This window comes from Cnephaeus nilssonii (genome assembly GCF_951640355.1).
Source record: "Cnephaeus nilssonii genome assembly, chromosome: 5".
Lineage (NCBI taxonomy): Eukaryota > Metazoa > Chordata > Mammalia > Chiroptera > Vespertilionidae > Cnephaeus > Cnephaeus nilssonii.
The window spans coordinates 1857201-1884389 of NC_137076.1; the positions used below are offsets into that span (position 1 = coordinate 1857201).

Consider the following 27189-nt stretch of genomic DNA (forward strand, 5'->3'; position numbering starts at 1 on the left):
GCCCGGAGGAACAAGGTCCCCCAGAGACAGCTGGGCAGACACAAAACCATCCATTTCTTCTTCATCCTTTTTAACTAATCCTCACCCAAGGATCTGCTTGTTGATTTAGAGAGAGAGGAAGGGAGAGGGTTAGTGAGAGAGAAACATCCATCAGCTACGAGCCCCAACCAGGATTGAACCCGCAACCTAGGCATGTGCCTGACTGGGAATCGACCCTCAACCGTGGTTGACGCTCCAACCAGCCGAGGGTTGACGCTCCAACCAGCCGAGCCAGGGCTGTTCACCACCTGTGAGCTGACAGTTCACATGTAAACCGGTTCTTCAGACAGACGCTTTCCTGACCCGCCCCAATCTGAGTTCTGAACACCTGTGTGAGTTCGGTGGTTTCAGTTGGAAGAAAGAGGCTCAAGCAAATGCGTAGCCTGGGTGTGTTTTATATGAAGGTACGCACGCCGCTTGGATGAGAAGGCGGATTTGTGTGCCGTCCTCATTCCTGGATCTTTGGTCTGCTGTTGCCCATAAATCTGTTTCAGCTATACCCTCCTTCCTGCTCCTCTCCGTCCTGTCACTGGCAAATTCTGTTCTTAGCTCAGATTAATAGATTTATTGTTTTCAAGCCAGGCCAGAGAGCCATGAGCCCGGCATTAGGTGGGTCCTCATAGCTTAGACGTGAGCTGCCTGTGGGGGGAGAGATAGGGTCAAGGTCAGGGAGTGGGGGTCAAGGTCAGGGAGGTGGGGTCAAGGTCAGGGAGGTGGGGGTCAAGGTGTGCAGGCATAGAAACATCAATGATGGAGAGATCATCACTGATTGGGGGCCCCTGGATGGATGGGGGGTCAAGGTCAAGTAGCAACATCACGGCTGCTTCAAAGGGAGCATGGTCTCTCGGGCAGTGGTAACGATGAGGAGCGGACAAATGACACCTCCTTCCCCTCCTGGGTTCCAGAGGCGGAAAGAGGTTCTTCAGCAAAAGGCTTAGGCGGACAAGGAGACTACGTTTGACCTCGTTTGACCTCTGGTTCTGGTACCGGCTGCGTTGGCAGAGAGAACTTTGTGCGAAGTGCAGCAGGGGTCTGCTCCAGGAGCCCGGGTCCTGTGGGCACCCTGACCCATCACAGGAAGGAGGGGTGGGCGGGCGGCTCTCCGGGTGAGACGGGTGCGCGAGAGGAATCCGCGAGAGAGCCACCAGCTCTCCCCCCACGTGGGGCCAGGGGCGGGGCAGAAAGGAGCGACCTGACGGAGAGGAGGGTGGGAAAAGGGGGCGTGTTCCATGTTCACCTGTCGGTTAATTTCAGGAATGGAACGGGGAAAGGGCGGGAAGAAGTGTTGTCATTCCCGCAGCTGAACTGGACTTTTCCTTTTGTTTTTTCTTTTGGCTCAGTTGCCTAATACAGTCTTTCTCCCTCCCTCCTTCCCTCCCTCCCTCCCTCCCTCCCTTCCTTTTGTTTATTAACCTCACCCAAGGATGTTTTCCATTGTTGTTTAGAGAGAGTGGAAGGGAGGGGGAGAGGCAGAGAGAAACATGGATGTGAGAGGGACACATCCATTGGTGGCCTCCCGCACATGCCAACCACTGGAGCGAGGGATGGAGCCTGCAACCCAGGTACATGCCCTTGACTGGAATTGAACCCAGGATCCTTCAGTCCCTGGGCCGACACTCTATCCACTGAGCCACACCGGCCAGGCACAGTGCTCCTTGTTTGATGAAAACACCCGAAGACCAGGCTTCCTCCCAGCCGCCTTCTCTACCAGCAGGTGCCACGTCTCTCAAGCTCACTGTCCCTGCATGACCTCCAGGTGTCCCTGAAGGCCGCAATCCTCGACGGGGATGGTGCCACGGCAGCAGCCATCCTGTTCCTGAGCGACCGGCTCCTCTACGGGCTCGACGTGTCCCACCAGCTCCTACGGGTCGCCAAGGCGCTGCACCGACTGTGGCCCGCCACGCCCATGGCTCCGCAGCTGGTCATCCGTCAGGCCCGCGTGGCACTCAACGCAGGTAGGCGCACCTGCCCGCCCGTCCTGGCTGACCTGACAGCCCTGCCACGCCCTCTCGCCTGTCCCCCTTTCCTCCCCGGCACAAAGACCGGCTTGCAGGGCCAGAGTGCGGAGAAAATCATGAAAGGGTGGGAAATATACACTGAGTGGCCAGATTATTATGATCTCTGAACGCATAATAATCTGGCCACTCAGTGTATATCCTATATAATAAAAGGCTAATATACAAATTGTCCCCTTGATCAGGAGTTCGACCAGCAGGCAGGCCAGCCAACCGCCCATGTCCCCTCCCCTGGCCAGGCTGGCAGGACCCCACCCATGCATGAATTCATGCACTGGGCCTCTAATATTTTATATAATAAAGAGGTAATATGCAAATTGACCATCACTCCAACACACAAGATGGCTGCCCCCATGTGGACACAAGATGGCCGCCAAAGATGGCTGGCAGGGAGGGCAGTTGTGGGTGATCAGGCCAGCAGGGGAGGGCAGTTGGGGGCAACCAGGCCAGCAGGGGAGGGCAGTTAGGGACGACCAGGCCTGCAGGGGAGAGTAGTTAGGGGTGATCAGGCCAGCAGGAGAGGGCAGTTGGGAGTGACCAGGCCAGCAGGGGAGGGCAGTTAGGGGCAATTTGGCCAGCAGGGGAGCAGTTAGGCATCAATCAGGCTGGCAGGGGAGTGGTTAGGGTGTGATCAGGCTGGCAGGCAGAAGCGGTTAGGGGCAATCAGGCAGGCAGGCAGGCGAGTGGTTGGGAGCCAGCAGTCCTGGATTGTGAGAGGGATGTCCAACTGCTCTCAAGGGATCCCAGATTGGAGAGGGGTGCAATATTATTCTGTACTAGAGGCCCGGTACACGAAATTTGAGGCGGTGTGCACAAATTTCGTGCACTGGGCCTCTAATATATATACAAACACACTGAGTGGCCAGATTATTATGCATTCAGAGATCACAATAATCTGGCCACTCAATGTAGTTGGAGCCTTTGTCTCCTACAAAGCCGTCCCCCTGCTGTCAGACAGAGGGGCCTGCATCGCTGCACTTTGAGCAGCAGCCTGTAAGCATCAGATTAGAATTCTTCTTCCCTGGGGCCTGGCTCCTTGCTGGAGGGCCCTTGACAAGCACATGGAGTAACCAAGGTTCCCACCACACACACGGGACATGGGACATGGGCACTGCCCCTGATTTGCTTAAAGCGTGTGTTTCCCTCCTGTCCCTGCGAATGGAATAGAGAGGAAGGCTCGTCTGTAACTTTGGGGTATCAGAGGGCTGAGGGGAGGGGCTGGCCCAATGGAGTCCCCTCCACAGGCTCTCAGTTAGTCTTTAATTCCCGACGATGTGAGGATTAGAAACACATGGCCGCTGCTCTCGTGTCCATGAGTGGCTGTGCTGTGGCTGTGGCTGTGTCTGTGCTGTGTCTGTGCTGTGCTGTGCTGTGTCTGTGTCTGTGGCTGTGCTGTGGCTGTGTCTGTGCTGTGCTGTGTCTGTGCTGTGTCTGTGCTGTGTCTGTGTCTGTGCTGTGTCTGTGTCTGTGCTGTGCTGTGTCTGTGCTGTGTCTGTGCTGTGTCTGTGTCTGTGCTGTGTCTGTGTCTGTGCTGTGTCTGTGCTGTGTCTGTGTCTGTGCTGTATCTGTGTCTGTGCTGTGCTGTGCTGTGTCTGTGCTGTGTCTGTGCTGTGTCTGTGTCTGTGCTGTGTCTGTGTCTGTGCTGTGTCTGTGCTGTGTCTGTGTCTGTGCTGTATCTGTGTCTGTGCTGTGCTGTGCTGTGTCTGTGCTGTGTCTGTGCTGTGTCTGTGCTGTGTCTGTGCTGTGTCTGTGTCTGTGCTGTGTCTGTGTCTGTGCTGTGCTGTGCTGTGTCTGTGCTGTGTCTGTGCTGTGTCTGTGCTGTGTCTGTGTCTGTGCTGTGTCTGTGTCTGTGCTGTGCTGTGCTGTGTCTGTGCTGTGTCTGTGCTGTGTCTGTGCTGTGTCTGTGTCTGTGTCTGTGCTGTGTCTGTGCTGTGCTGTGCTGTGCTGTGCTGTGTCTGTGTCTGTGCTGTGTCTGTGCTGTGCTGTGTCTGTGCTGTGTCTGTGCTGTGTCTTGTGTCTGTGCTGTGTCTGGGCTGTGTCTGTGTCTGTGCTGTGTCTGTGTCTGTGCTGTGCTGTGCTGTGTCTGTGCTGTGTCTGTGCTGTGTCTGTGCTGTGTCTGTGTCTGTGCTGTGTCTGTGTCTGTGCTGTGCTGTGCTGTGTCTGTGCTGTGTCTGTGCTGTGTCTGTGCTGTGTCTGTGTCTGTGTCTGTGCTGTGTCTGTGCTGTGTCTGTGCTGTGCTGTGTCTGTGTCTGTGCTGTGCTGTGTCTGTGCTGTGTCTGTGCTGTGTCTGTGTCTGTGCTGTGTCTGTGCTGTGTCTGTGTCTGTGCTGTGTCTGTGTCTGTGCTGTGCTGTGCTGTGTCTGTGCTGTGTCTGTGCTGTGTCTGTGCTGTGTCTGTGCTGTGCTGTGTCTGTGTCTGTGCTGTGCTGTGCTGTGCTGTGCTGTGCTGTGCTGTGTCTGTGCTGTGTCTGTGCTGTGCTGTGTCTGTGTCTGTGCTGTGTCTGTGCTGTGTCTGTGTCTGTGCTGTGTCTGTGCTGTGTCTGTGCTGTGTCTGTGCTGTGTCTGTGTCTGTGCTGTGTCTGTGCTGTGTCTGTGTCTGTGCTGTGTCTGTGTCTGTGCTGTGCTGTGTCTGTGTCTGTGCTGTGTCTGTGTTGTGTCTGTGCTGTGTCTGTGCTGTGTCTGTGTCTGTGCTGTGTCTGTGCTGTGTCTGTGTCTGTGCTGTGTCTGTGTCTGTGCTGTGTCTGTGCTGTGTCTGTGCTGTGTCTGTGCTGTGTCTGTGCTGTGTCTGTGTCTGTGCTGTGTCTGTGTCTGTGCTGTGTCTGTGCTGTGTCTGTGCTGTGTCTGTGTCTGTGCTGTGTCTGTGCTGTGTCTGTGTCTGTGCTGTGTCTGTGCTGTGTCTGTGCTGTGTCTGTGCTGTGTCTGTGCTGTGTCTGTGTCTGTGCTGTGTCTGTGCTGTGTCTGTGCTGTGTCTGTGTCTGTGCTGTGTCTGTGCTGTGTCTGTGCTGTGTCTGTGCTGTGTCTGTGTCTGTGCTGTGTCTGTGCTGTGTCTGTGCTGTGTCTGTGTCTGTGCTGTGTCTGTGTCTGGGCTGTGTCTGTGCTGTGTCTGTGCTGTGTCTGTGCTGTGTCTGTGTCTGTGCTGTGTCTGTGCTGTGTCTGTGTCTGTGCTGTGTCTGTGCTGTGTCTGTGCTGTGTCTGTGCTGTGTCTGTGTCTGTGCTGTGTCTGTGCTGTGCTGTGTCTGTGCTGTGTCTGTGCTGTGTCTGTGTCTGTGCTGTGTCTGTGCTATGTCTGTGCTGTGTCTGTGCTGTGCTGTGTCTGTGCTGTGCTGTGCTGTGTCTGTGTCTGTGTCTGTGTCTGTGCTGTGTCTGTGTCTGTGCTGTGTCTGTGCTGTGTCTGTGCTGTGTCTGTGCTGTGTCTGTGCTGTGCTGTGTCTGTGCTGTGGCTGTGCTGTGTCTGTGCTGTGTCTGTGCTGTGTCTCTGCTGTGTCTGTGTCTGTGCTGTGTCTGTGCTGTGTCTGTGTCTGTGCTGTGTCTGTGCTGTGCTGTGCTGTGTCTGTGCTGTGTCTGTGCTGTGTCTGTGCTGTGTCTGTGTCTGTGCTGTGTCTGTGCTGTGTCTGTACTGTGTCTGTGCTGTGTCTGTGTCTGTGCTGTGTCTGTGCTGTGTCTGTGCTGTGTCTGTGCTGTGTCTGTGCTGTGTCTGTGTCTGTGCTGTGTCTGTGCTGTGTCTGTGCTGTGTCTATGCTGTGTCTGTGCTGTGTCTGTGTCTGTGCTGTGTCTGTGCTGTGTCTGTGTCTGTGCTGTGTCTGTGCTGTGTCTGTGCTGTGTCTGTGCTGTGTCTGTGCTGTGCTGTGTCTGTGCTGTGTCTGTGCTGTGTCTGTGTCTGTGTCTGTGCTGTGTCTGTGCTGTGTCTGTGCTGTGTCTGTGCTGTGCTGTGTCTGTGCTGTGTCTGTGCTGTGTCTGTGTCTGTGCTGTGTCTGTGCTGTGTCTGTGCTGTGTCTGTGCTGTGTCTGTGCTGTGTCTGTGTCTGTGCTGTGTCTGTGCTGTGTCTGTGCTGTGTCTGTGCTGTGTCTGTGTCTGTGCTGTGTCTGTGTCTGTGTCTGTGCTGTGTCTGTGTCTGTGTCTGTGTCTGTGCTGTGTCTGTTTCTGTGCTGTGTCTGTGCTGTGTCTGTGCTGTGTCTGTGCTGTGTCTGTGCTGTGTCTGTGCTGTGCTGTGTCTGTGCTGTGTCTGTGCTGTGGTTGTGCTGTGTCTGTGCTGTGTCTGTGCTGTGTCTGTGTCTGTGTCTGTGCTGTGTCTGTGCTGTGTCTGTGCTGTGGCTGTGCTGTGTCTGTGCTGTGCTGTGTCTGTGCTGTGTCTGTGCTGTGTCTGTGCTGTGGCTGTGCTGTGTCTGTGCTGTGTCTGTGCTGTGTCTGTGTCTGTGTCTGTGCTGTGTCTGTGCTGTGTCTGTGCTGTGGCTGTGCTGTGTCTGTGCTGTGCTGTGTCTGTGCTGTGTCTGTGCTGTGTCTGTGCTGTGTCTGTGCTGTGGCTGTGCTGTGTCTGTGCTGTGTCTGTGCTGTGCTGTGTCTGTGCTGTGGCTGTGGCTGTGCTGTGTCTGTGCTGTGCTGTGTCTGTACTGTGTCTGTACTGTGGCTGTGCTGTGCTGTGGCTGTGGCTGTGGTCTGGATAACCCTGATCTTTGGGAGGTTGATGCCTTCATTTCATTGTCTTGGACAAGGAGCTGCACTCACCACCGCCCCAGGCAATGCTGGCTGCAGAGAGGGCTGAGCTGCTGGGACAGGCCACCGGCTTTCCACGCCCCAGGCCCTCAGTCCCCCGTGCATGCAGCTGGACCTCTATGTGCCCATGTCTCCTTTTTTACTCTGCTAGAGGGATGGCGGGGACAGCATTGACCTTAGGAAAAGTCCCTTTCTTTCCGTGTCCCTGAGCTGCAGCACTTTATAGCAGGTGGGGTCTGAGGGACCCCCATGGACCAAAGTCCCTGCTGGTGGCAGCAGGTGGCCGTGCCGCGTGCGGAGAGCCCTGTAGGAACACAGATGGTGTGGCACCTTTGTGGTGCGTGGCGCTGCTGTGGGGTGGTGTAAGGATGGGGGTGGGTCTGTGGGGGTGGAGTCTTGTGGGATGGGGTCCCGTGGGGGTGGGGTCCATGGGGGTGGGGTCCGGTGGGGGTGGGGTCCGAGGGGTGGGCTCCCGTGGGGGTGGGGGTGGGGTCCTGTGGAGAGTAGATGTGCTGACAGCTTTGCTTTACGCGACCTAACTTTTGCCTTTTTTAAAGTTATTGTTATTGATCTCAGAGAGGAGGGAGAGGGAGAGAGAGACACCAATGATGAGAGACAATCATTGATCGGCTGCCTCCTGCACACCCCCACTGGGGATTTAGCCCACAACCCAGGCCTGTGCCTGACCCCCTGATTGAGAATTGAACCCTGACCTCCTGGTTCCGAGGTCGATACTCAACCACTGAGCCACACGGCCGGGCTGACTTTTGGCTTTTGTTTGTTGTTTGGTTTTGCTATTTCTGTCCTGTCTCTGTAGAGCTGTGCTCCATGGAGATTGTCTGGTGATGGCCAGAGTGGGGGCCCCAGGAGCCATGCCCACAGGCCGTGTCCCAGCGTGGGGGCCTCAGGGCAGGGCCCACAGGCCGTGTCTGGGACGAGAGTCCCATCTTACTCCCTGACAGTTGGGCTGTTTTGCCTCGAGGACACTCTCAGAGGCGCCTGAGAGACCTCACAGCCCAGCGTTTGGTGCTTATGTCCAACGTCTGCCCCTAACGTCTCTGGGGCTGCACCTGCCTGGGCGTCCCACAGGGACCGAGGAGGCGCTGTCCTGGCTGCAGGCTCCGTCCTGGGCCTCGGAACCCGTGCAGAGGCAGAGTTACGCATCGTCACAGGGGGACAGGGATGGTGTGATGAGAGGGAGGCACGTCCCCTGTGGTCCCCGACCCTCCCTTCCTGGCATCCACCCGAAACACACCCCAGCGGTCAATGTGGTGGGGGTCGGGGCAGAGGGGCTGCCCTGGGACCGCCCGCTCCCAGAGCCTCGGAGTTACGCCTCTCCCACCAGTTAAAGGTCCCGCTCAGCTCCCTCCACACGGAGGCTTGCACATGTGGACCTTCCCCCGGCCACAGACATAGTGACTTAGACGTCCAAGCGCCTGAGACACGCGGGTTCAGTCAGAGCAGCAGACGCTGAGACACGAGGTCTAGTCCCAGGGAGGCCGGCCACTCTCTGTGCGGGACAGAGACAGAGCCGTGGGCCCAGGAGGCGTGAAACACCTGCAGAAGCTGGGATCCTTCGAGGTCTGCACAGCCCCCCGCCGCCCGCCACGTGACAGGGAGGCGTGCAGGCTGCCCCTGCGTTGGGTGGAAGCCAAAAAAAAACCCCAAAAGAAGTGAAACCGCCACGTCTGTGCCAGATGTGGATGTGGAGTCTGAGCCCGCCCTGAGCCCGCCCTGAGTGAGTCCTGAGCCCGCCCTGAGCCCACCCTGAGTGAGCCCTGAGCCCGCCCTGAGCCCACCCTGAGCCCGCCCTGAGCCCGCCCTGAGCCCGCCCTGAGTGAGCCCTGAGCCCGCCCTGAGCCCGCCCTGAGCCCGCCCTGAGCCCGCCCTGAGCCCGCCCTGAGTGAGCCCTGAGCCCGCCCTGAGCCCGCCCTGAGCCCGCCCTGAGTGAGCCCTGAGCCCGCCCTGAGCCCGCCCTGAGCCCGCCCTGAGTGAGCCCTGAGTCCGCCCTGAGCCCGCCCTGAGCCCGCCCTGAGTGAGTCCTGAGCCCGCCCTGAGCCCGCCCTGAGCCCGCCCTGAGTGAGTCCTGAGTCCGCCCTGAGCCCGCCCTGAGTGAGTCCTGAGTCCGCCCTGAGCCCGCCCTGAGTGAGTCCTGAGTCCGCCCTGAGCCCGCCCTGAGTGAGTCCTGAGTCCGCCCTGAGCCCGCCCTGAGTGAGTCCTGAGTCCGCCCTGAGCCCGCCCTGAGTGAGTCCTGAGTCCGCCCTGAGCCCGCCCTGAGTGAGTCCTGAGCCCGCCCTGAGTGAGTCCTGAGCCCGCCCTGAGTGAGCCCTGAGTCCGCCCTGAGCCCGCCCTGAGCCCGCCCTGAGTCCGCCCTCTCCACGGGAACCCCCAGCAGCTGAGGAAAAACTACATCAGGACTGAAAGGTCCAGGGCCCAGCAGGGCGCGTGCAAACCTGGGCTCCAGAGACGTGTGCACAGGGCCAGGGGCGGGGGGGGGGGGGGGGGGGGGGGGGTGGACCGCCTGCCAGCGGCGCCTGAGGTCACAATTCACAAGCAGCATGCAAGGGCACAGCACAGACAGCAATCAGGGAACGTGGTGCCCCCAAACCGGAAAGGACAGAAATAAACACGAGAAACAAGTGGCTTATGAGTAGTCTGCCCAGCCAGCGTGGCTCAGTGGCTGAGCGTCGGCCTGTGAACCGGCAGGTCACGGTTCGATTCCTGTCAGGGCACAGGCCCGGGTTGTGGGCTCCATCCCCAGTGTGGGGCGTGCAGGAGGCAGCCGATCCATGCTTCCCTCTCATCACTGATGTTTCTCTCTCTCCCTCTCCCTTCCTCTCTGAAGTCAATAAAAATACACATTTTAAAAAATAGTCTGCTTAAAGCACAGGGCAGAGCAGGGAACGAGCATGAGTTTCCTGGATTGGTCACAGCAGGTCCCGGGGACAGCTTAGCCGGAGGAGAAGGAAGGCACGCGAGTCCCAGCCCTTGGTGAGGAGCTGGCAGGCCCCGCACAGAACGGCGTGTGTGACCTGCTTCGGGGACACAGCGTAGCGCCTGGTGTGCAATGGAACCGAGGCGGGGAGGCCTTAGCGACAGTCACAGCCGGCCGCGGCTGAGGCGGGCGGGGCCTCAACGAGGAGCCATGCCAGCACACAGAGAGAGGGCAGACTGCCGGACTGCTCCAGGGCCGGTCAGGAGGCCGCTGTGCCCGGGCACACGGAGCCAAAGTCACTTCGATGACAGCTGAGACGTCCCAGGGGCCGGATGAGGGGCAGGTGAGATGGTAAATGGTCACGTTTCTGCTGACGGAGAAACAGCCGCGGGAGGTGAGGCCCTCCTACGTGGCAGCACCAACACCGGTGGGAAGTTTAGGAAGAACCTCCCACGCCCCCTGGAACCCTTCCTGACAGTGAGCCCTGCAGCCGCCCTCCTCGCCCGCCCGCGACGCTGTCGCACGGAGGTCGGCCACGCTCACACAGGTCGGGACCCGGATCTGTCCTTACGCACGAGCCTGACCGTCATGTCAGACATGACGTCCCACCTCCCCAACTCCTGAGAGCCCGTCCTGCGCCCTGTGGGATGTGATGACGGCGTTGATGTTAGACGGACACGGAGCGTCCCCGCGGCCGTGCCCTGCTGTGCCGTGTTCAGGGTAGACTGTGTGTAAAGCGTGTGCTCAGAGCTGACTGCGTGGCATCCATGTGCTTCTTTTCAGGGAAACTTTTAAAAGCCGAGTACATCCTGAGCAGTTTGATCAGCAACGAGGGAGCAACAGGTGAGAGCGTCCACATGCCCGCCTCCACCCTCCGGCCTGCAGGGCTCCAGCTTCAAGCCGGTGGTTTTCATGTGTGTTTATCCTTACCCGAGGATCAGGTTTTCTTCATTGATTTTAGAGAGAGAGGACGGGAGAGAGAAAAACATCAACGTGGAGAAACATCAATCAGGTTGCCTCCTGTACGCACCCAGACTGGGGATCGAACCCACAACCTGGGCATGTCTCCTGACCAGGAATCCAACCCACAACCTCCTGGGGGTACGGGAGGCACTCCAACCAACGGAGCCCGGGCCAGGGCGGACACTGACTCCCCATGAAAGGAAGCAGTCCCGGGGCTGGGGCGCAGGTGCCTGAGGCCTGTGGATGCGCGTCTGAACTTCTGGCGGCGAGTGTGCAGCGAGGCGCCGGCAATTCCCAGCAGTCTGCGCTGCGTCTGCTCAGCCAGGAGGCCCCGGGCCTTCGAACTGGCAGACGTTCCCAGCGGGGCGCAGTTTGAAGTACAGATACTGACCCCACACCCCTCAATGTGGCCACCGCCACCAGCACACAGCCTGCACGTTTCTCATCTACTCACTGCACGCACACAGAGACACGTGTACACACGCATGCGTGCCCACACACATGCCTGCACAGACACACGTACACATGTGCATGTGCCCACAGAGAGACACATGAGTACACATGCATGCATGCCTGCACACAGAGAGAGACATGTGTGGTCCACACATACGCATGTCTGAACACAGAGACCCATCTGAACACATGCACATGTGCCCACACACATGCCTGCACACACAGAGGCACACGTGTCCACACATGCCCACATGCACCCAGAGGTGTGTGCAGTGCACCCATGTACACATGCATGTATGTGTGCCCACAAACACATGCCTGTGCAGGCACATGTGTATACATGCACATGCAGGCACACATGCACACACGGGCATTAGAAGCTGGGTGAACACAGAGGTGACATGACAGGCTGGTGAGGAGGGTGTCCCAGTGGGTCTGAGCTGGCGGCTTCCACGCCTGCCTCCCTCCCACTCTGCTCGTCCGGGCGCCTCAGGGGCCTCTCCGCAGCCCGGGCTCCGCAGAGAGAAGCCACAGCCTCCCGCCCTGTCCCGCTCAAGCCCGGCAGTCCGCGTCCTGGCCCTTCCCTGCCTCCGGTGCGTGTCTGGGTGGACGGGACTAGCCCCACCTGCTCCGGACACCCACAGCCATGGGGTCGCTGAGGGTGAGCTCCCCGGGCGGCCCTGCAGCAATGGGGTTGCACTGAGGCCCGGGGCGGGGAAGCAGCCAGGCCCCTCGGAGCCAGGGAAGTGGTTCCCACAGAGGACGTGCCACTCTCAGAGGGGATGGAGGGGGAGGGGTGAAGGGGCGGAGGGGGAGGGGTGAAGGGGCGGAGGGAGGGGTGAAGGGGCGGAGGGAGGGGTGAAGGGGCGGAGGGGGAGGGGTGAAGGGGCGGAGGGGGAGGGGTGAAGGGGCGGGGGGAGGGGTGAAGGGGCGGAGGGGGAGGGGTGAAGGGGCGGAGGGAGGGGTGAAGGGGCGGAGGGAGGGGTGAAGGGGCGGAGGGGGAGGGGTGAAGGGGCGGAGGGGGAGGGGTGAAGGGGCGGAGGGAGGGGTGAAGGGGCGGAGGGAGAGGGGTGAAGGGGCGGAGGGAGGGGTGAAGGGGCGGAGGGAGGGGTGAAGGGGCGGAGGGGGAGGGGTGAAGGGGCGGAGGGAGGGGTGAAGGGGCGGAGGGAGGGGTGAAGGGGCGGAGGGAGGGGTGAAGGGGCGGAGGGGGAGGGGTGAAGGGGCGGAGGGGGAGGGGTGAAGAGGCGGAGGGGGAGGGGTGAAGGGGCGGAGGGGGAGGGGTGAAGGGGCGGGGGGAGGGGTGAAGGGGCGGAGGGGGAGGGGTGAAGGGGCGGAGGGAGGGGTGAAGGGGCGGAGGGAGGGGTGAAGGGGCGGAGGGGGAGGGGTGAAGGGGCGGAGGGGGAGGGGTGAAGGGGCGGAGGGAGGGGTGAAGGGGCGGAGGGAGGGGTGAAGGGGCGGAGGGGGAGGGGTGAAGGGGCGGAGGGGGAGGGGTGAAGGGGCGGGGGGAGGGGTGAAGGGGCGGAGGGAGGGGTGAAGGGGCGGAGGGAGGGGTGAAGGGGCGGAGGGGGAGGGGTGAAGGGGCGGAGGGGGAGGGGTGAAGGGGCGGAGGGAGGGGTGAAGGGGCGGAGGGGGAGGGGTGAAGGGGCGGAGGGAGGGGTGAAGGGGCGGAGGGGGAGGGGTGAAGGGGCGGAGGGAGGGGTGAAGGGGCGGAGGGAGGGGTGAAGGGGCGGAGGGAGGGGTGAAGGGGCGGAGGGGGAGGGGTGAAGGGGCGGGGGGAGGGGTGAAGGGGCGGGGGGAGGGGTGAAGGGGCGGAGGGAGGGGTGAAGGGGCGGAGGGAGGGGTGAAGGGGCGGAGGGGGAGGGGTGAAGAGGCGGAGGGGGAGGGGTGAAGGGGCGGAGGGGGAGGGGTGAAGGGGCGGAGGGAGGGGTGAAGGGGCGGAGGGGGAGGGGTGAAGGGGCGGGGGGAGGGGTGAAGGGGCGGGGGGAGGGGTGAAGGGGCGGAGGGGGAGGGGTGAAGGGGCGGAGGGAGGGGTGAAGGGGCGGAGGGAGGGGTGAAGGGGCGGAGGGAGGGGTGAAGGGGCGGAGGGGGAGGGGTGAAGGGGCGGAGGGGGAGGGGTGAAGGGGCGGGGGGAGGGGTGAAGGGGCGGAGGGAGGGTGAAGGGGCGGAGGGAGGGGTGAAGGGGCGGAGGGGGAGGGGTGAAGGGGCGGAGGGGGAGGGGTGAAGGGGCGGGGGGAGGGGTGAAGGGGCGGAGGGAGAGGGGTGAAGGGGCGGAGGGAGAGGGGTGAAGGGGCGGAGGGGGAGGGGTGAAGGGGCGGAGGGAGAGGGGTGAAGGGGCGGAGGGGGAGGGGTGAAGGGGCGGAGGGAGGGGTGAAGAGGCGGAGGGGGAGGGGTGAAGAGGCGGAGGGAGAGGGGTGAAGGGGCAGAGGGGGAGGGGTGAAGGGGCGGAGGGGGAGGGGTGAAGGGGCGGAGGGAGGGGTGAAGGGGCGGAGGGAGGGGTGAAGGGGCGGAGGGGGAGGGGTGAAGGGGTGGAGGGGGAGGGGTTAAGAGGTGGAGGGGGAGGGGTGAGGGGGCGGATAAGGGGGTGGCAAGGAGGCAGCGGTTCTGGTCGTGCACACAGGTGCCCCTCCGTCTGTCCCCGGCCTCCCGGCCTCCATGGTAGTGGCTCCCCCGGTCCCTGTGCTGATCGAGGCTCCCTTATCGCAGGCTCCTGGCTGTACAGACACGAGAGCGACAGGGTCCTGGTGCAGTCCGTGTGCGTGCAGGTCCGAGGGCAGATCCTGCAGAAGCTGGGTGCGCCCCCCCTCCCCCTACCAGCCCCGCGCCCCCCCCCCCCCCCCGCCCCGCCTGGCCAGGGAGGGGTCTCACGCTGTGTCCGGTTAACCTGCCCCCCTTCCCTCGGCCCCGTTGGCGATCCCGGGCGCGGGGGCAGCCCTGCCGAGCCTGAGGCGACAGTGAGTTGTGAGCACTGGCCCGGGTTCTCAGTGTCATCCTGGGTCTGACCTCAGGCCAGCAGGTCTCCCCGCGACCTGGCGACACCTCATTCCTAACCCCCTGACCCTGACCCGTCCACCCCTCCAAACGCTCACAGAACCGGGTAGAACTTTAGAAGCAGCGGAGGAGGGCTGCTCCTGCGTGTACCAGGGGGTTCTCCGGGTGCTGTGTCCACCTCGCGCTCTGGTCACCCTGCTGCTCCCGGGGAGGGACTCACCGGTGCGAACCGACCAGGGGCAGTGCTGTCTGCCAACCCCTGTCCACCCAAGACCCCTGTCCACCCGACCCCTGTCCACCCGATGACCCCTGTCCACCCGACCTCTGTCCACCCGACCCCTGTCCACCCGATGACCCCTGTCCACCCAATGACCCCTGTCCACCCGACTCCTGTCCACCCGATGACCCCTGTCCACCCAATGACCCCTGTCCACCCGACTCCTGTCCACCCGATGACCTCTGTCCACCCGATGACCCCTGTCCACCCGGCGCCTGTCCACCCAATGACCCCTGTCCACCCGGCGCCTGTCCACCCGATGACCCCTGTCCACCCGGCGCCTGTCCACCTGACTGGCGCTGAGGAAGCTCCTTTCTGTGGTTTTCAAGGTGCTCTCTGTCTCAGGGCACAGACTAGCCGGTCCCCCTTTTCCAGGGATGTGGCATGAAGCAGCGGAGCTCATTCGGGCCTCGATTGTGGGGTTTCTGACGCTTCCTCAGCCAGACAAGAAGGTGGCGTGCCCGTGTCTCCGGTCCTGTGTCCTGCGTGTTCTCTCCTGCGCACAATCCCGGGGTCGCCGCTCAGGTTACGTGTGGCTGCGGACCCGCGGGCAAGCGCGGGGCATGGGCGCCCTCACGCAGGCTCCTGGCTCAGAGCCGGTCTCTGTGCTCACGTGCGCCTTTCCACCCGTGTGTCACTCCTGCCGAGCCGTCCTCGTCCTCTTCCGCTCTGGCTCCGTGGCTCAGCACGAGCGGCAGCCCCGTGCTCGGTGGGAGCGCCTGAGTCGAGGGGCAGAGACGGGAGCTCACTGATTCCATCGCGGCGTCTCTGGGGACACGAGAGCAGGGCCGCGTCCCTGCCCGAGGCCTCGTGTCTGTGACGCTCGCTCTCCTCGGATGTGGTCACACGCCCCGAGCTGCCCGCAAGCCCACCGCCTCGGCAGGCACGGACCTGGCCCGTCAGGCCTGGCAGGCCTCCCACGGACACGCTGGCTGCACAACCCACCCCACCCCACCCCACCCACCCACCCCCGCCACGCCGAGCCCAGCGAGCACACCGTGCGCTCCCATGGGCTCCTGGCCTCGGGTCGCAGCTCGGCGTCCCAGCCTCTGGCATCCGACAAAAGCGTTTCCGGGTCGCGGCCGTCACACTGACGGGTCAGGGTCAGGGGGTTAGGAATTAGCCGTGGTGGTGTGGGGGGCGGGAGGCCGGCCGGCGGGAGCCCGCGCTGACGGGAACCTGTTTCCTCCCAGGGCATCTCCGCCTCGCTGGGGATACTGGCCGACATCTGTGTGTCCATGAGCGAGCAAGACTACGAGAAGTTCAAAACCCACCCCCACGTGGCCTTGGTAACTCATTTGACTCTCACTGGCCAATCCCGGTGCCAAGTGGCAGCCCCTATAGACGGTCCGCCCCGCGCTCCACCTGGGAGCCGGAGGGGGGTGGGGGGAGCACAGTGCCTCCCAGCCCTGGCACTCTGTCTGCGCCCGGACAGTGACGGGCGAGGGAACCGTGGCCGCACCGCAGTGATACACGCCGGGGCCGCTCCGAGCCTTCACTCTCCAACCTCACCAAACGCAGCGCCCACACCGGGCCGTCTCAGGACCAAGTGAAGGGGCAACAGGTTTAAAGCTCATCATCGTCTGTTCACATGTGGAGTCCTGCCCTTAGCAAGAATGACTCCTAATAGTTACACGTGGTCACAGCTCAGAAAGGCTGTCTGCCTATGTGATCCCCAGGAGATCCTACGAGCAAAACGCGCCGTCCCCGTTAGAGAGGAGCGGCCGAGGCCCCCAGGAGGCAGGGCCGGGTCCCCGGCTGAGCAGGCCCCGTGGGGACAGTGACCTGCTCCGTCCTGCATGGAAGTGGAGATTTTTAAAAATACTTTTATTGACTTCAGAGAGGGAGAGAGAGAAACATCCATGATGAGAGAATCATGGATCTTCCACCTCCTGCACGCCCCACACTGGGGATCAAATCCACAACCTGGGCCTGGGCCCTGACCGGGAATCGAACCCTGACCTCCTGGTTCATAGGTCAACGCTCAGCCACTGAGCCACGCCGGCCGGGTGGAAAGTGAGATCTGTATAGGATCGGCAGTCACAGCGCTCAGCGCTAAGCCGCGTGAGGACGCAGCTGTTGGCAGCGATCAGATCGGGATCGGAATCTAGCTGCCGCTCTTGCTGTCGGACAAACAGCGCAGGGCTCCGTCCCTCCTCCCCGGGCCCTTTGCTACAAGCATCTTACCTTCGCTGGTGTCTGATCCCCTCCCTCAGCAGGAAGGCAGTCCGTGGCAGGCTCCCTGTGTGTCCCTGAGCCTAACACAGTGCCTGATGCACAGAGGCAAGCAGCACGTGTTTCCAGAACAAATGGGGACCCTGATTGCCATGAGACCATAAACTAAAGGGCTCTCCACCTAGATGCCTCGGAAACCAGCCATTAGCGTGGCTGTGAAGTGACCTAGTCCCTCCAGGGGGTCTGTGGGGACGAAGCCTCTGGTACCTGAGCCCCGCCCACGCGGCCTGGATGGGAGGCTGGGCGGGGGGGGGGGGGGGCGGGGGGCGGGGGATACAGCCCCTCTCTGGGCACAGCTCTGAAACAGTTTGCTGGCGGCTGGGGCATCCCCGGGAATCTGGAAGAGAAGCGGGTGTGTGTGTGTGTGTGTGTGTGTGTGTGTGTGTGTGTGTCACAGTCTGTCTTTGGCTGATGTGGCCCCCGCTCTCTTCCAGGGCCTGACGAGGGACTGTGCCCATCGCCTGCTGTTGGCCGCTGAAGCCTGCCAGCTGGCCGCCGCCTTCAGCCCCTACACGCCCCTCTTCGTGCTCACAGCCATGGTGAGGAGGCGGGGGCGGGGGCGGGCTGGTCAGATAACACGGTCAGATGCCGTGTGGGAGGTGTATGGGGCGGGTGGTGCCAACCTGGTGGGGGCTCCCTTCATCCAGCCGGAGGCCCCGGGCCATCTGCTCCAGAGCAGCGTCCCCAGCACCCGGAATTGCCCTCACAGCCTGTTGTTTGATTGATTGACTGTTTGTTTGTTAATCCTCACCTGAGGACATTTTTCCCATTGATTTTTAGAGAGGGAAGGGAGAGAGTGAGGGAAACATCGATGTGAGAGAGACACATGGATTGGTTGCCTCCTGCATGTGCCCCGAATGGGGTTGGGGATCAAACCTGCAACCCAGGTACATGCTCCCGAGACCCTTCAGTGTGCGGGCAGACGCTCTAACCACTGAGTGCGCCGGCCAGGCCATAGGAGCCTTTGTAAAACACACCTTCCCGGGCCCCTCCCTCAACCCTGTATATGCAAATTTCTGGGATTCCCAGAACCCTTCTTGAAACACTGCTCAGGTGACTGAAATGCACAGGGGGTGTGGAAGCACTAGCCTATCGTGTTATTATTATTGGATAAAGCATGTTGAAACACAGCAACTTTATTTGCATAGAGAAGCTTTCATGTCCATGTCCCGCGTATAGACTCTGCTAAAACCAACAGCAGCAACAAATGTAAGTGACACCTTTAATCAAAGAGTCTGGGGCTCTGGGAGGAGTGGTTCGTAGGCAGCTCTGAGCAGCCACTCGGACCTCCTGGCCCTCCTCCCCATCACCAGAAAGACCTCAGGTTCTTTTTTATGTATAAACTAGTGGCCCGGTGCACGAAATTCGTGCACATTAAAAGGGAATTAATTAGAGGGAATATTTTAATATTGCTATTTGCCCTTTATCTATAATAGAAGTGTCAGAAATGAAAGAAAATTAGTAAAATGTATATGAAAATCTTCCTCCTGTCAGAGTCTGGGGTACGCTGCAGGACCCAGAGTCAAGTCCCCGCCCGCCCACGTGCACCTCGAAATAGCGAGAGCCCCAGACCTAGCTGGCCCCACCCCATTGGGCTTGATCCAGACCTGGCCGGCCCCATCCCTGTCAAGCCCTGCCGGGTGGGGGGTGCAGACTAAGGTCCCCTGCCCTGGCCCAGTGCCACACAGCCTCAGGTCCCTGCTGATTGCTTGTTAAGGCTCCTTAAGGGAACTCAGCCTCTGCTGTGAGTGCAGCCATCTTGTGTTACGGGATCCCCACCTTTACTGCAGGTGCAGCCATTTTATTATGGCATGATGGTCAATTTGCATATTCCCTCTTTATTAGATAGGATATAATGTTATGGATTTCAGAGAGGAAGGAGAGAGAGAGAGAAACATCAATGATGAGAGTCATTGATCGGCTGCCTCCTGCACTCTCCCCCCGCCCCCCCCCCCCCCCTGCCCACCACTGGAGATGGAGCCTGCAACCTGGGCCTGGGCCCTGACCGGGAATCAAACCTGACCTCCTGGTTCACAGGCCGACACTCACCCACTGGGCCACGCTGGCCGGACAAGACCTCGGGCTCTTCAATGTTCGATGGTGTATTTCCCCAGGACGGCGGTGGCCCACACACAGAGTTCATTTTTCCACATTTCTCACGGCTGTCCTCCAGGAGTGAGAGGTTTTCCCGCTCCACCTGCAGTTTCCAACTCCATGTCTATCTTTGTGTTTGGTGTTTTCCCAGAATATCCGGGGTGCGTGCCTGCTGTCCTATGCCAGTGCCGGCGCCTGTCCCTCCGGGATGCGGACGGTGTATCTGCAAGACGCCAGAGAGGCCTTTGAGATCGGCCTCCTCACCCAGCGCGGGGACGAGCCGGTGCCCGGGAGGCAGGGGCTGCACAGCTTCCTCAGGGCCGCGCTCGGCCTCTGCACGGCGCACCGCAGGCTCCACGGGGACACGGGGCCGGGCCGCGCCGCCCGCCGGCTCTGCCGGGAGGCCGTGGGGAAGCTATATGCCTTCGCGGCGGCCGCAGCCCCGGAGCAGGCAGCGCTGTCTCGGGAGATCATGCATGGGATCACGCAGGTGAAGGACCTGTTGCTGGTTCGGAGCTTCCCAAGCTGGGAAGACGGGGCGTACGTCCCTGCGGGCTTCATGCAAGGACTGGACAGGCCCCTCCTGCTGGGGCGCGTGGCCTTCCCGACGGTCCTGCAGGCCCATGCCCAGCACCACACCTCGGTGTGTGGGGCGTTTGAAAGCATCTGTGGAAACAAGAAAAATGAACAGACGGATCCAGACCCGGGCGTCTGCATCACGGCACTGAAAACAGACACACGGGGCCCGGACCCCGCGAGTGCTGAGGACGGGCTGCGCCTCCAAACAGGCGGGGGGCTGTCTCCCTCCCGGGCAGCTGAGAGGAGTCTGGAGGCGCCCCAGCGGGCGGGGAGGGGGGACTGGATCCATTCGGACACATTCCGCGTCTCCCTGGACCCAGACGTGGAGACCGAGGCTGCGTCGCCAGTCCATGGCAGCGGGGTCGCTGCTCCGAGGGGCAGCCGGAGTTCCAGTCCCTGGAGCAGGCTGTCCGGACGCAGCTTCTCCTCCAGCTGGGAGGAGGGGGACACCCACGTGGACAGCAGGTCCCCCAGTCACTCGCCCGGCCGGGGACGCCCTGTGGACACTCGGGGGCCCACGGCCGGGGCGGGCAGCCCTGGGAACCGCGCAGCTGTGCGTGCTCTGTCCTCGGAGCTTCAAGGTCTCTCTTTCCCGGCGCCCGAGGATGGCCCTTCCGAGTCCTCTCGGAGCCACGCGCCCTCGGCCGCCTGCCCTCCAGGGGGCACCGCGGGCGCTCCCGTGCCCTCCGGGGCAGGGCTGGCGGAGGGAGGCCCAGAGGCAAGGCGGGCAGGCAGAGCCACGGGCCCCAGAGGCGCCTCTGCTCAGGCCAGGCCCTCACTGGGGTCTGCGTTTGGGTCTTCTGGTTCCCGTTGGCCCCAGAGTGTGGCCGCACAGCCTTCGTTCCAAGAGGAAGAAACCTCTGAGATAATGGATGAGCTCCCAGCAGTCGGTGGCGATGCCAAACGCGGGTCTGGAGAGGGGCCGGGGGCAGGACGCACTCGAGGAGCAGGCCCTGCATTTCAAGGGAGCCCCTCTCGGGGGACCCCAGAAGAAGCCGTTGAATCCCACAGAGTCCTGCGCGATTCTCTGGGCGCAAGCTCCGCAATGGCACGTCACTCTGCCACGTCACCGTGGCCCCTTCAACATCTGGAATCAGGACACAGCGGGGGCCCCGTCCAAGAGCAGGAGGCGGACCCCGATGCCTCCACCGTGGACGAGGGGGGACAGCTGCTGGACCCCACCGGGCCGCGTGGCTGCCCCAGGCCATGCGCTCCGAGGCCGCCCCCTGCCTCCAGGAGCCACGAGGCCTGCACCACCACAGAGGAGGGGAACGAGCCCGCCCAAGTGCTCAGCCTCAGCGGCAGCGGGAGCTCCGGCTCCTCCTGGGGTAGCTGGTGGAGGCCGCCCACTGCGTCCAGCAGGTCCTCCGAGGGGAGCAAGCCCTGGTCCTTCCTGAACTCCAGCGGGAGTTCCTTCATGTCGTTGGCGGGAGAGACGCGGCAAGAGATGCTCGAGGCTCGCACACTGCAGCCCCATGACCTGGAACGGCTCCTGGCGGGTGTGACACATGACTGGCTGCTCCAGAGGCTGGAGGGCACAGGGGTGTTTAGGCCCAGCCGGCTGCACCAGGCGTACGGTAAGTACACAGCCTGTGGCAGGTGCATGGCCGCGGAGGTGGGTACATGGCCGCGGAGGTAGGTACATGGCCGCGGAGGTGGGTACATGGCCGCGGAGGTGGGTACATGGCCCCGGAGGTGGGTACATGGCCGCGGAGGTGGGTACATGGCCGCGGAGGTGGGTACATGGCCCCAGAGGTGAGTACATGGCCTCGGAGGTGGGTACATGGCCCCGGAGGTGAGTGCATGGACCCGGAGGTGAGTGCATGGACCCGGAGGTGACCGGTGATCAGGGGAAGGCAACACCCCATCACACCTCTGCTGCTGCCACTGCCGGCAGTGCAAGCCTCAGCCGGCTCTGGGTGGCAGGGGGCTTAGGGGACTGGGGGACTCTGGAGGCAGGCACCCTGGCAGGGCTGAGGGGACTGGGCGCCGCCATCTTGTGGCTGTGGGTGCCGCCATCTTTGAGGGCGGGCAGTCAATTAGCATATTCTCTCCTTATTGGCTGTGGGTGCCACCATCTTTGCGAAGGTGTTAGGGTCAATTAGCATATTCCCTCTTTATTAGATAGGATTTATTGATTTCAGAGAGGAAGAGAGAGGGAGAAAGAAATAGTAACATCAATGATGAGAGAGAATCATGGCTGCCTCCTACAGGCCCCACACTGGGGATGGAGCCCAAAACCCAGGCATGTGCCCTGACTGGGAATTGAACCATGACCTCCTGGTTCATAGGTCGACACTCAACCACTGAGCCAGGTTGGCCGGGCTGGTCTTCATTCTTTAAGGTGAAGACGGTCCTTATTTCTTCATATCTTTCCCTCTTCCAGCTAAGTTCATATCTTTGTACAGTAGCTATATTTTCTCAAGTAAATTTTGGGCTTTTCCAAATTAAACAAAACAAGGAAGAGAAGATGAGGCTGTGCTACAACATGTAATCTAGGATCCCGGGAATGGAGGGACCTCCGAGGTAAAGCGTTATGTCTTTCTGTCCATAGCACCTGGCACAGGGAGGAGCCTGGTACCTGGAGCCCCCAGGTCATCCAAAGAAGATAAGTCTGTAGCACATGCTCCAGGATGTCTCTGAGGTGTCCCTGCTTAGCCTGGCCGGTGTGGCTCAGTGTTTGAGGGTCGAACTATGAACCAGGAGGTCATGGTTCGATTCCCGGTCAGGGCACATGCCTGAGTTTCGGGCTCAGTCCCTAGGTAGAGGGCGTGCAGGCAGCAGCTGATCAGTGATTCTCTCTCATCATTGATGTTTCTCTCTCTCCCTCTTCCTTCCTCTCTGAAATCAATAAAAATATATTTAAAAATAAATAAATAGCCCTTTATTCTCCTCTCCTTTCATCCTGAAACCCTGGCCTTATCTTCATGTTGCCGCCACAAACAAGATTCTGTGAATCGAAAGCTAGTCTTTTTCTTATTTGTGAAGCTCTGCTTGTTTATTGTACTTCACTAACTTTTATTAGTCTCCATGGAAGAGGCTAACCTTTGAGAGACGTATACAGAAGCTGAAGATTTCAGGTCAGCTGAATGAGGCCCTGAGCCATCTCAGCTGTACTCGTACCTGTGCCGTCCTGGCATAGGGGGGAGCCCAGATCCGTTTTCACCTGCTCTGTTTTTCACAGATGCTCTTTTGTTGAAATATTCCAAGAAATCGGAGCTGTGGACGGCCCAGGAGACTGCTGTATACCTGGGGGACTACCTGAAGGTGACGAAGATGGGCAGGCAGAGAAACGCCTTTTGGGTTCATTATCTCCATCAAGAAGAAACACTGGGAAGGTACTGATCGACATCATTCATGTAAAAGGGCTGATTAACCGGCCGGCGTGGCTCAGTGGGTGAGCATCGACTATGACCTAAGAGGTCAGGGCACAGGCCCAGGTTACAGGCTCGATCCCCAGTGGGGGGCGTGCAGGAGGTAGCTGATCAGTGATTCTCATAATCGATGTTTCTATTTCTCTCCCTCTCCCTTCCTCTCTGAAATTAATAAAAATATCAACTTTTTTAAACATCCTTGAGCGAGGATTTAGAAAGAATATTTAAATGCTGGTAAAAGTCTAGTTCAACTCTGAAAGCCACACTTTGAGTAAACGAGTGAGCCTGCGAAAAAGGCAGGACAACCATCTTAGGCCGGAGACGAGACAGCCCAGGTGTGGACCTGAGCATGAACCCTGGACACCTGCCCAGAGGGCGGGGCGGGGGCAGCGGTGAGGACGGTGCGTGGGAAGGGGACAGGTTCGGAGGCCCCGCGTGGAGCCGGACGCGGGGAGGCCGCCTCCTCGGGAAGGTCACCTGTGGTTCGGTTTAATGGCAGGTACGTTGGGAAGGCGTATAAGGAGCCGAAGGCGCTGTGGCTGCACTTCTCTGACGTGGAGCGCCAGGGGACCGCCCAGCACTACGTGACGGAATTCAACAAGCGACTCTATGAGCAGAAGATCCCCACCCAGCTCTTCTACGTGCCCGCCGCAGCGCTGCTGGTGAGAGGAGAAGCCAGGCCTGGGAGGGCCCAGAGACACCTATCAGCCAGGGCTTCCTTTTCTAAATACATTTTTATTGATTTCAGAGAGGAAGGGAGAGGGAGAGAGAAACATCAATGATGAGCCCTGGCTGGTGTGGCTCAGTGGACAGAGGTCCGCCTGCACACTGAAAGGTCTCGGGTTCGATTCCAGTCAAAGGCACAGGCCCAGGTTTCTGGCTTGATCCCCAGGAGGGGGCGTGCAGGAGGCAGCTTATCCATGATTCTCTCTCATCACTGATGTTTCTCTCTCTCTCTTCCCCTCTCCCTTCCTCTCTGAAATCAATAAAAATATATTTTTTAAATAAAAAAGAAACATCACGGCCCAAGTTTGACACGAGCATTTCGGTGAAAGAAGAATAACTGTAGGTTCTATGGTGTTCCATCGATGTGACACACTTCACATGCAAATAAGGGAGCCAGGTCTGGTCGCCAATCTCCTGAGCGGCAAAGCCAAGGTTCACAGAGCCACGCCCGTGCCCTCACCGTATGTCACACGGCCTCCGCTTCTGTTTTTCAGATTTTAGAGGACGAGATGATAAAAGGATGTGTCAGTGTGGAGCCTTACATACTGGGGGAGTTTGTAAAATTATCCAATAACACGAAAGTGGTGAAGACAGAGTACAAAGCCACCGAATGCGGCTTGGCTTTCGGCCACTTTTCCTACGAGTTTTCCAACCACCAGGATGTCGTCGTAGATTTACAAGGTGCGTGCACAGGAGCGTCCTCTTCCTTTGCAGTGCTGTTTACGTGCAAGTGGGAGGCTTTGCAGCTACCTGTACCCCTCCCTCTTCCACAGATTGTGCAGTGCCTGCTTGGAATTAAATTAATCGATTTGAGCCCTGGCCGGTTTGGCTCAGTGGCTAGAGTGTCGGCCTGCAGACAGAAGGCTCCCGGGTTCAATTCCGGTCAGGGCACAGGCCTGGGTTTTGGACTCAATCCCCAGAGCGGGGCGTGCAGGAGGCAGCTGATCAATGATTCTCTGATCATTGATGTTTCTCTCTCTCCCTCGCCCTTCCTCTCTGAAATCAATTTTTAAAAAATATTTAAAATAAATAAACAAATGTGCATCACCGATTTAAAAACACACACACAAATGAAACGTGACTTGGCTTTAAAAATGTTAATTCATTGATCGATTTGACTCTAGGGAGCAAATGCTGCCTGAAAAGGGTCCTCGAGGTTCTGCAAGTCTCTAAGATGTCGACTCCTCCGTGAAGAGATGGGGCTCCCCTTCTGTGAGGCTGAGTTCCCCGCCACACACACCCACTTTCTAAGTTTCCAGTGAAAACCCTCCCACTGTCCTCCCTCCGCCTTCGCCTCCCGCGCTGTGCGTGGCTGAGGCTCCCTGAGGCGGGAGCTCGGTGCAGCGCCCGCTGTGGGGCAGAGCAGGAGCCCGGGACCTGCGTGGCCTCCTCAGGGGACAGAGCTGCGTGTACTTCAATCTGGCTTCCTTTATGTTCTCTGCATTCATGTCTTTTTTTTTAAATATATATATATAGGCTTCGTGAATTTTTTAATATATTTTATTGATTTTTTTAATACATTTTATTGATTTTTTACAGAGAGGATGAGAGAGGGATAGAGAGTTAGAAACATCGATGAGAGAGAGACATCGATCAGCTGCCTCCTGCACAACCCCCACTGAGGATGTGCCCACAACCAAGGTAGATGCCCTTGACCGGAATCGAACCTGGGACCTTCCAATCCGCAGGCCGACCCTCTATCCACTGAGCCAAACCGGTTTCAGCTATTTTATTGATTTTTTACAGAGAGGAAGGGAGAGGGATAGAGAGCTAGAAACATCGATGAGAAACATCGACCAGCTGCCTCCTGCACACCCCCCACCGGGGATATGCCCGCAACCAATGTACATGCCCTTGACCAGAATCGAACCCGGGACCCCTCAGTCTGCAGACTGATGCTCCATCCAGAGCCAAACCGGTTTTGGCTGCATTCATGTCTTAATTCTGTTTCTGTTCATCCCGTATATTATTTATCAGAATTTATTAGCCAATACTCTGCACTTGCTTTTTAAAAATATTTTTATTGATTTCAGAGAGGAAAGGAGAGGAAGAGAGAGATAGGACCATCAATGATGAGAAAGAATCATTGATCGGCTGCCTCCTGATGAGGATCGAGCCCGCAACCCGGGCATGTGCCCTGACTGGGAATCGAACCCAGGACCCTTCAGTCCGCAGGCTGACGCTCTATCCACTGAGCACACTGGCTCGGGCTTAAGTTTGTTTCACTGATACATGAGATTTATTATCATTATTCCTATGATCACCCCTGGTCCTCTCTGTCTCCCACAGTGCCTGTCCTCACGCTCTGTCCCTCATGTGGTATACTCACTCAGGTCGCTTAGCCACCTGCCCGTCCGCAGCGTTAGCCCTGCGAGCACTCCGGTGGCAACAAGCTTGTCCATCGCAGGCCAGGCCGAGCGCTGTGCTCCGTCAGGGTCTGCGCTCGCTGACTGTTCTCACACACATGAAGATGTGCGTGAATGACGGAGGCGCCAAAGAAACGTGTGAGCCACGAAAGAGTCAGTCCTGTGCTTTAGTCGTGATGCGGGTGCATTTTACTGCTCCCCGGGGCCTTGGACACCACTCCTTCGGGTGTGCGACAGGAGACAGGTTTAATTATCCAACACCAACTCTCCTTCAAGCCATCATTGGCGCGTAACACCCAGTCGCTCAGCAGAACTTTGTTACACGTGAAGCCCAGGACGGCAGGGCTTTCCGTGTTTTGCTAAGCATGTAACTTTTTCTGGGACGCGTCGCGGACGCCCCAGTGGCCTGGTCCTCAGACTTGTGCTTCTCCGCAGGCTGGGTGACCGGCGACGGGAAGGGGCTGCTCTACCTGACGGACCCCCAGATCCACTCGCTGGGCCGCAGAGAGGTCACCACCAACTTCGGGAAAAGGGGCATCTCTTACTTCTTCAACCACCAGCACCCGCAGTGCAACGACATCTGCAGGCGTCTCTCTCTGACAAGACCGCCCACTGAGACACGAAACAACCTGTAGGCTTTCTGGGGATGCAGCAGCCACGAGCCACCCTTGGGGGCGGGTCCCCCTCAGGTGCGCAGGGTCAGCACAGCCTGGGCCCGGGGCCGGGGCCTGGGGCTGGGCTGGCCAAGGATTGCGAGAGGAGCTGATGAGTCCATTTCAGGCTCACACTTAGACCCGTGCCAGACCTGGGGTCTCTCTCCCTCTTCCACTTACCCCTCACAGCCATCTCCCCCAAGGAATGTCTGCACGTCTACCCCCTTCTTGGTATTTGCTTCTTAAGAACACAAACTAACACGTTTATTAAAGAAATGGGCCCTAACCATTTTGGCTCAGTGGATAGAGCACCAGCCTGCAGACTCAAGGGTCCCAGGTTCGATTCCTGTCAAGGGCATGTACCTTGGTTGTGGGCACATCCCGAGTAGGAGGTGTGCAGGAGGCAGCTGATGGATGTTTCTAACTCTCTATCCCTCTCCCTTTCTCTCTGTAAAAAAAATCAATAAAATAAAATAATTTTTTAAAAAAAGAAATGGGAAAAAAAATCTTATTAACAAAATAAAGGGGGGAATCATATTATAATATCAAATGATACAGAAAAAAATACTTATAATTCAAATTAATTCATAGTAAAAAAAACAAATTAAAAAAAAGCTCTTTGTGCCTGGCTGGTGTGGCTCAGTGGTTGAGTGTTGACCTATGAACCAGGAGGTCAGGGTTCGATTCCCAGTCAGGGCAGCCGGGTTGCGGGCTCAACCCCCAGTGTAGGGCATGCAGGAGGCAGCCAGTCCACGATTCTCTGTCATCGTTGATGTTTCTCTCC

The 27189-nt window shown here is 59.4% G+C and overlaps 1 protein-coding gene across 1 annotated transcript in view; it reads left to right on the forward strand.

Moving 5' to 3' along the window:
• ALPK1 (alpha kinase 1) overlaps positions 1-26785 on the forward strand; it is a 66529-nt gene extending 39744 nt beyond the window's left edge. Inside the window, exons 4-14 of the mRNA XM_079770830.1 lie at positions 1796-1994; positions 10481-10540; positions 13817-13903; positions 14754-14830; positions 15572-15667; positions 17048-17152; positions 18859-20863; positions 22471-22624; positions 23160-23322; positions 23881-24067; positions 26188-26785. Of these exons, the coding sequence (XP_079626956.1) occupies positions 1796-1994; positions 10481-10540; positions 13817-13903; positions 14754-14830; positions 15572-15667; positions 17048-17152; positions 18859-20863; positions 22471-22624; positions 23160-23322; positions 23881-24067; positions 26188-26387 (3333 nt within the window). The 3' untranslated portion in view covers positions 26388-26785. The remainder of the gene's footprint in view (positions 1-1795; positions 1995-10480; positions 10541-13816; positions 13904-14753; positions 14831-15571; positions 15668-17047; positions 17153-18858; positions 20864-22470; positions 22625-23159; positions 23323-23880; positions 24068-26187) is intronic.
• The last annotated feature ends 404 nt before the right edge of the window (positions 26786-27189 follow it).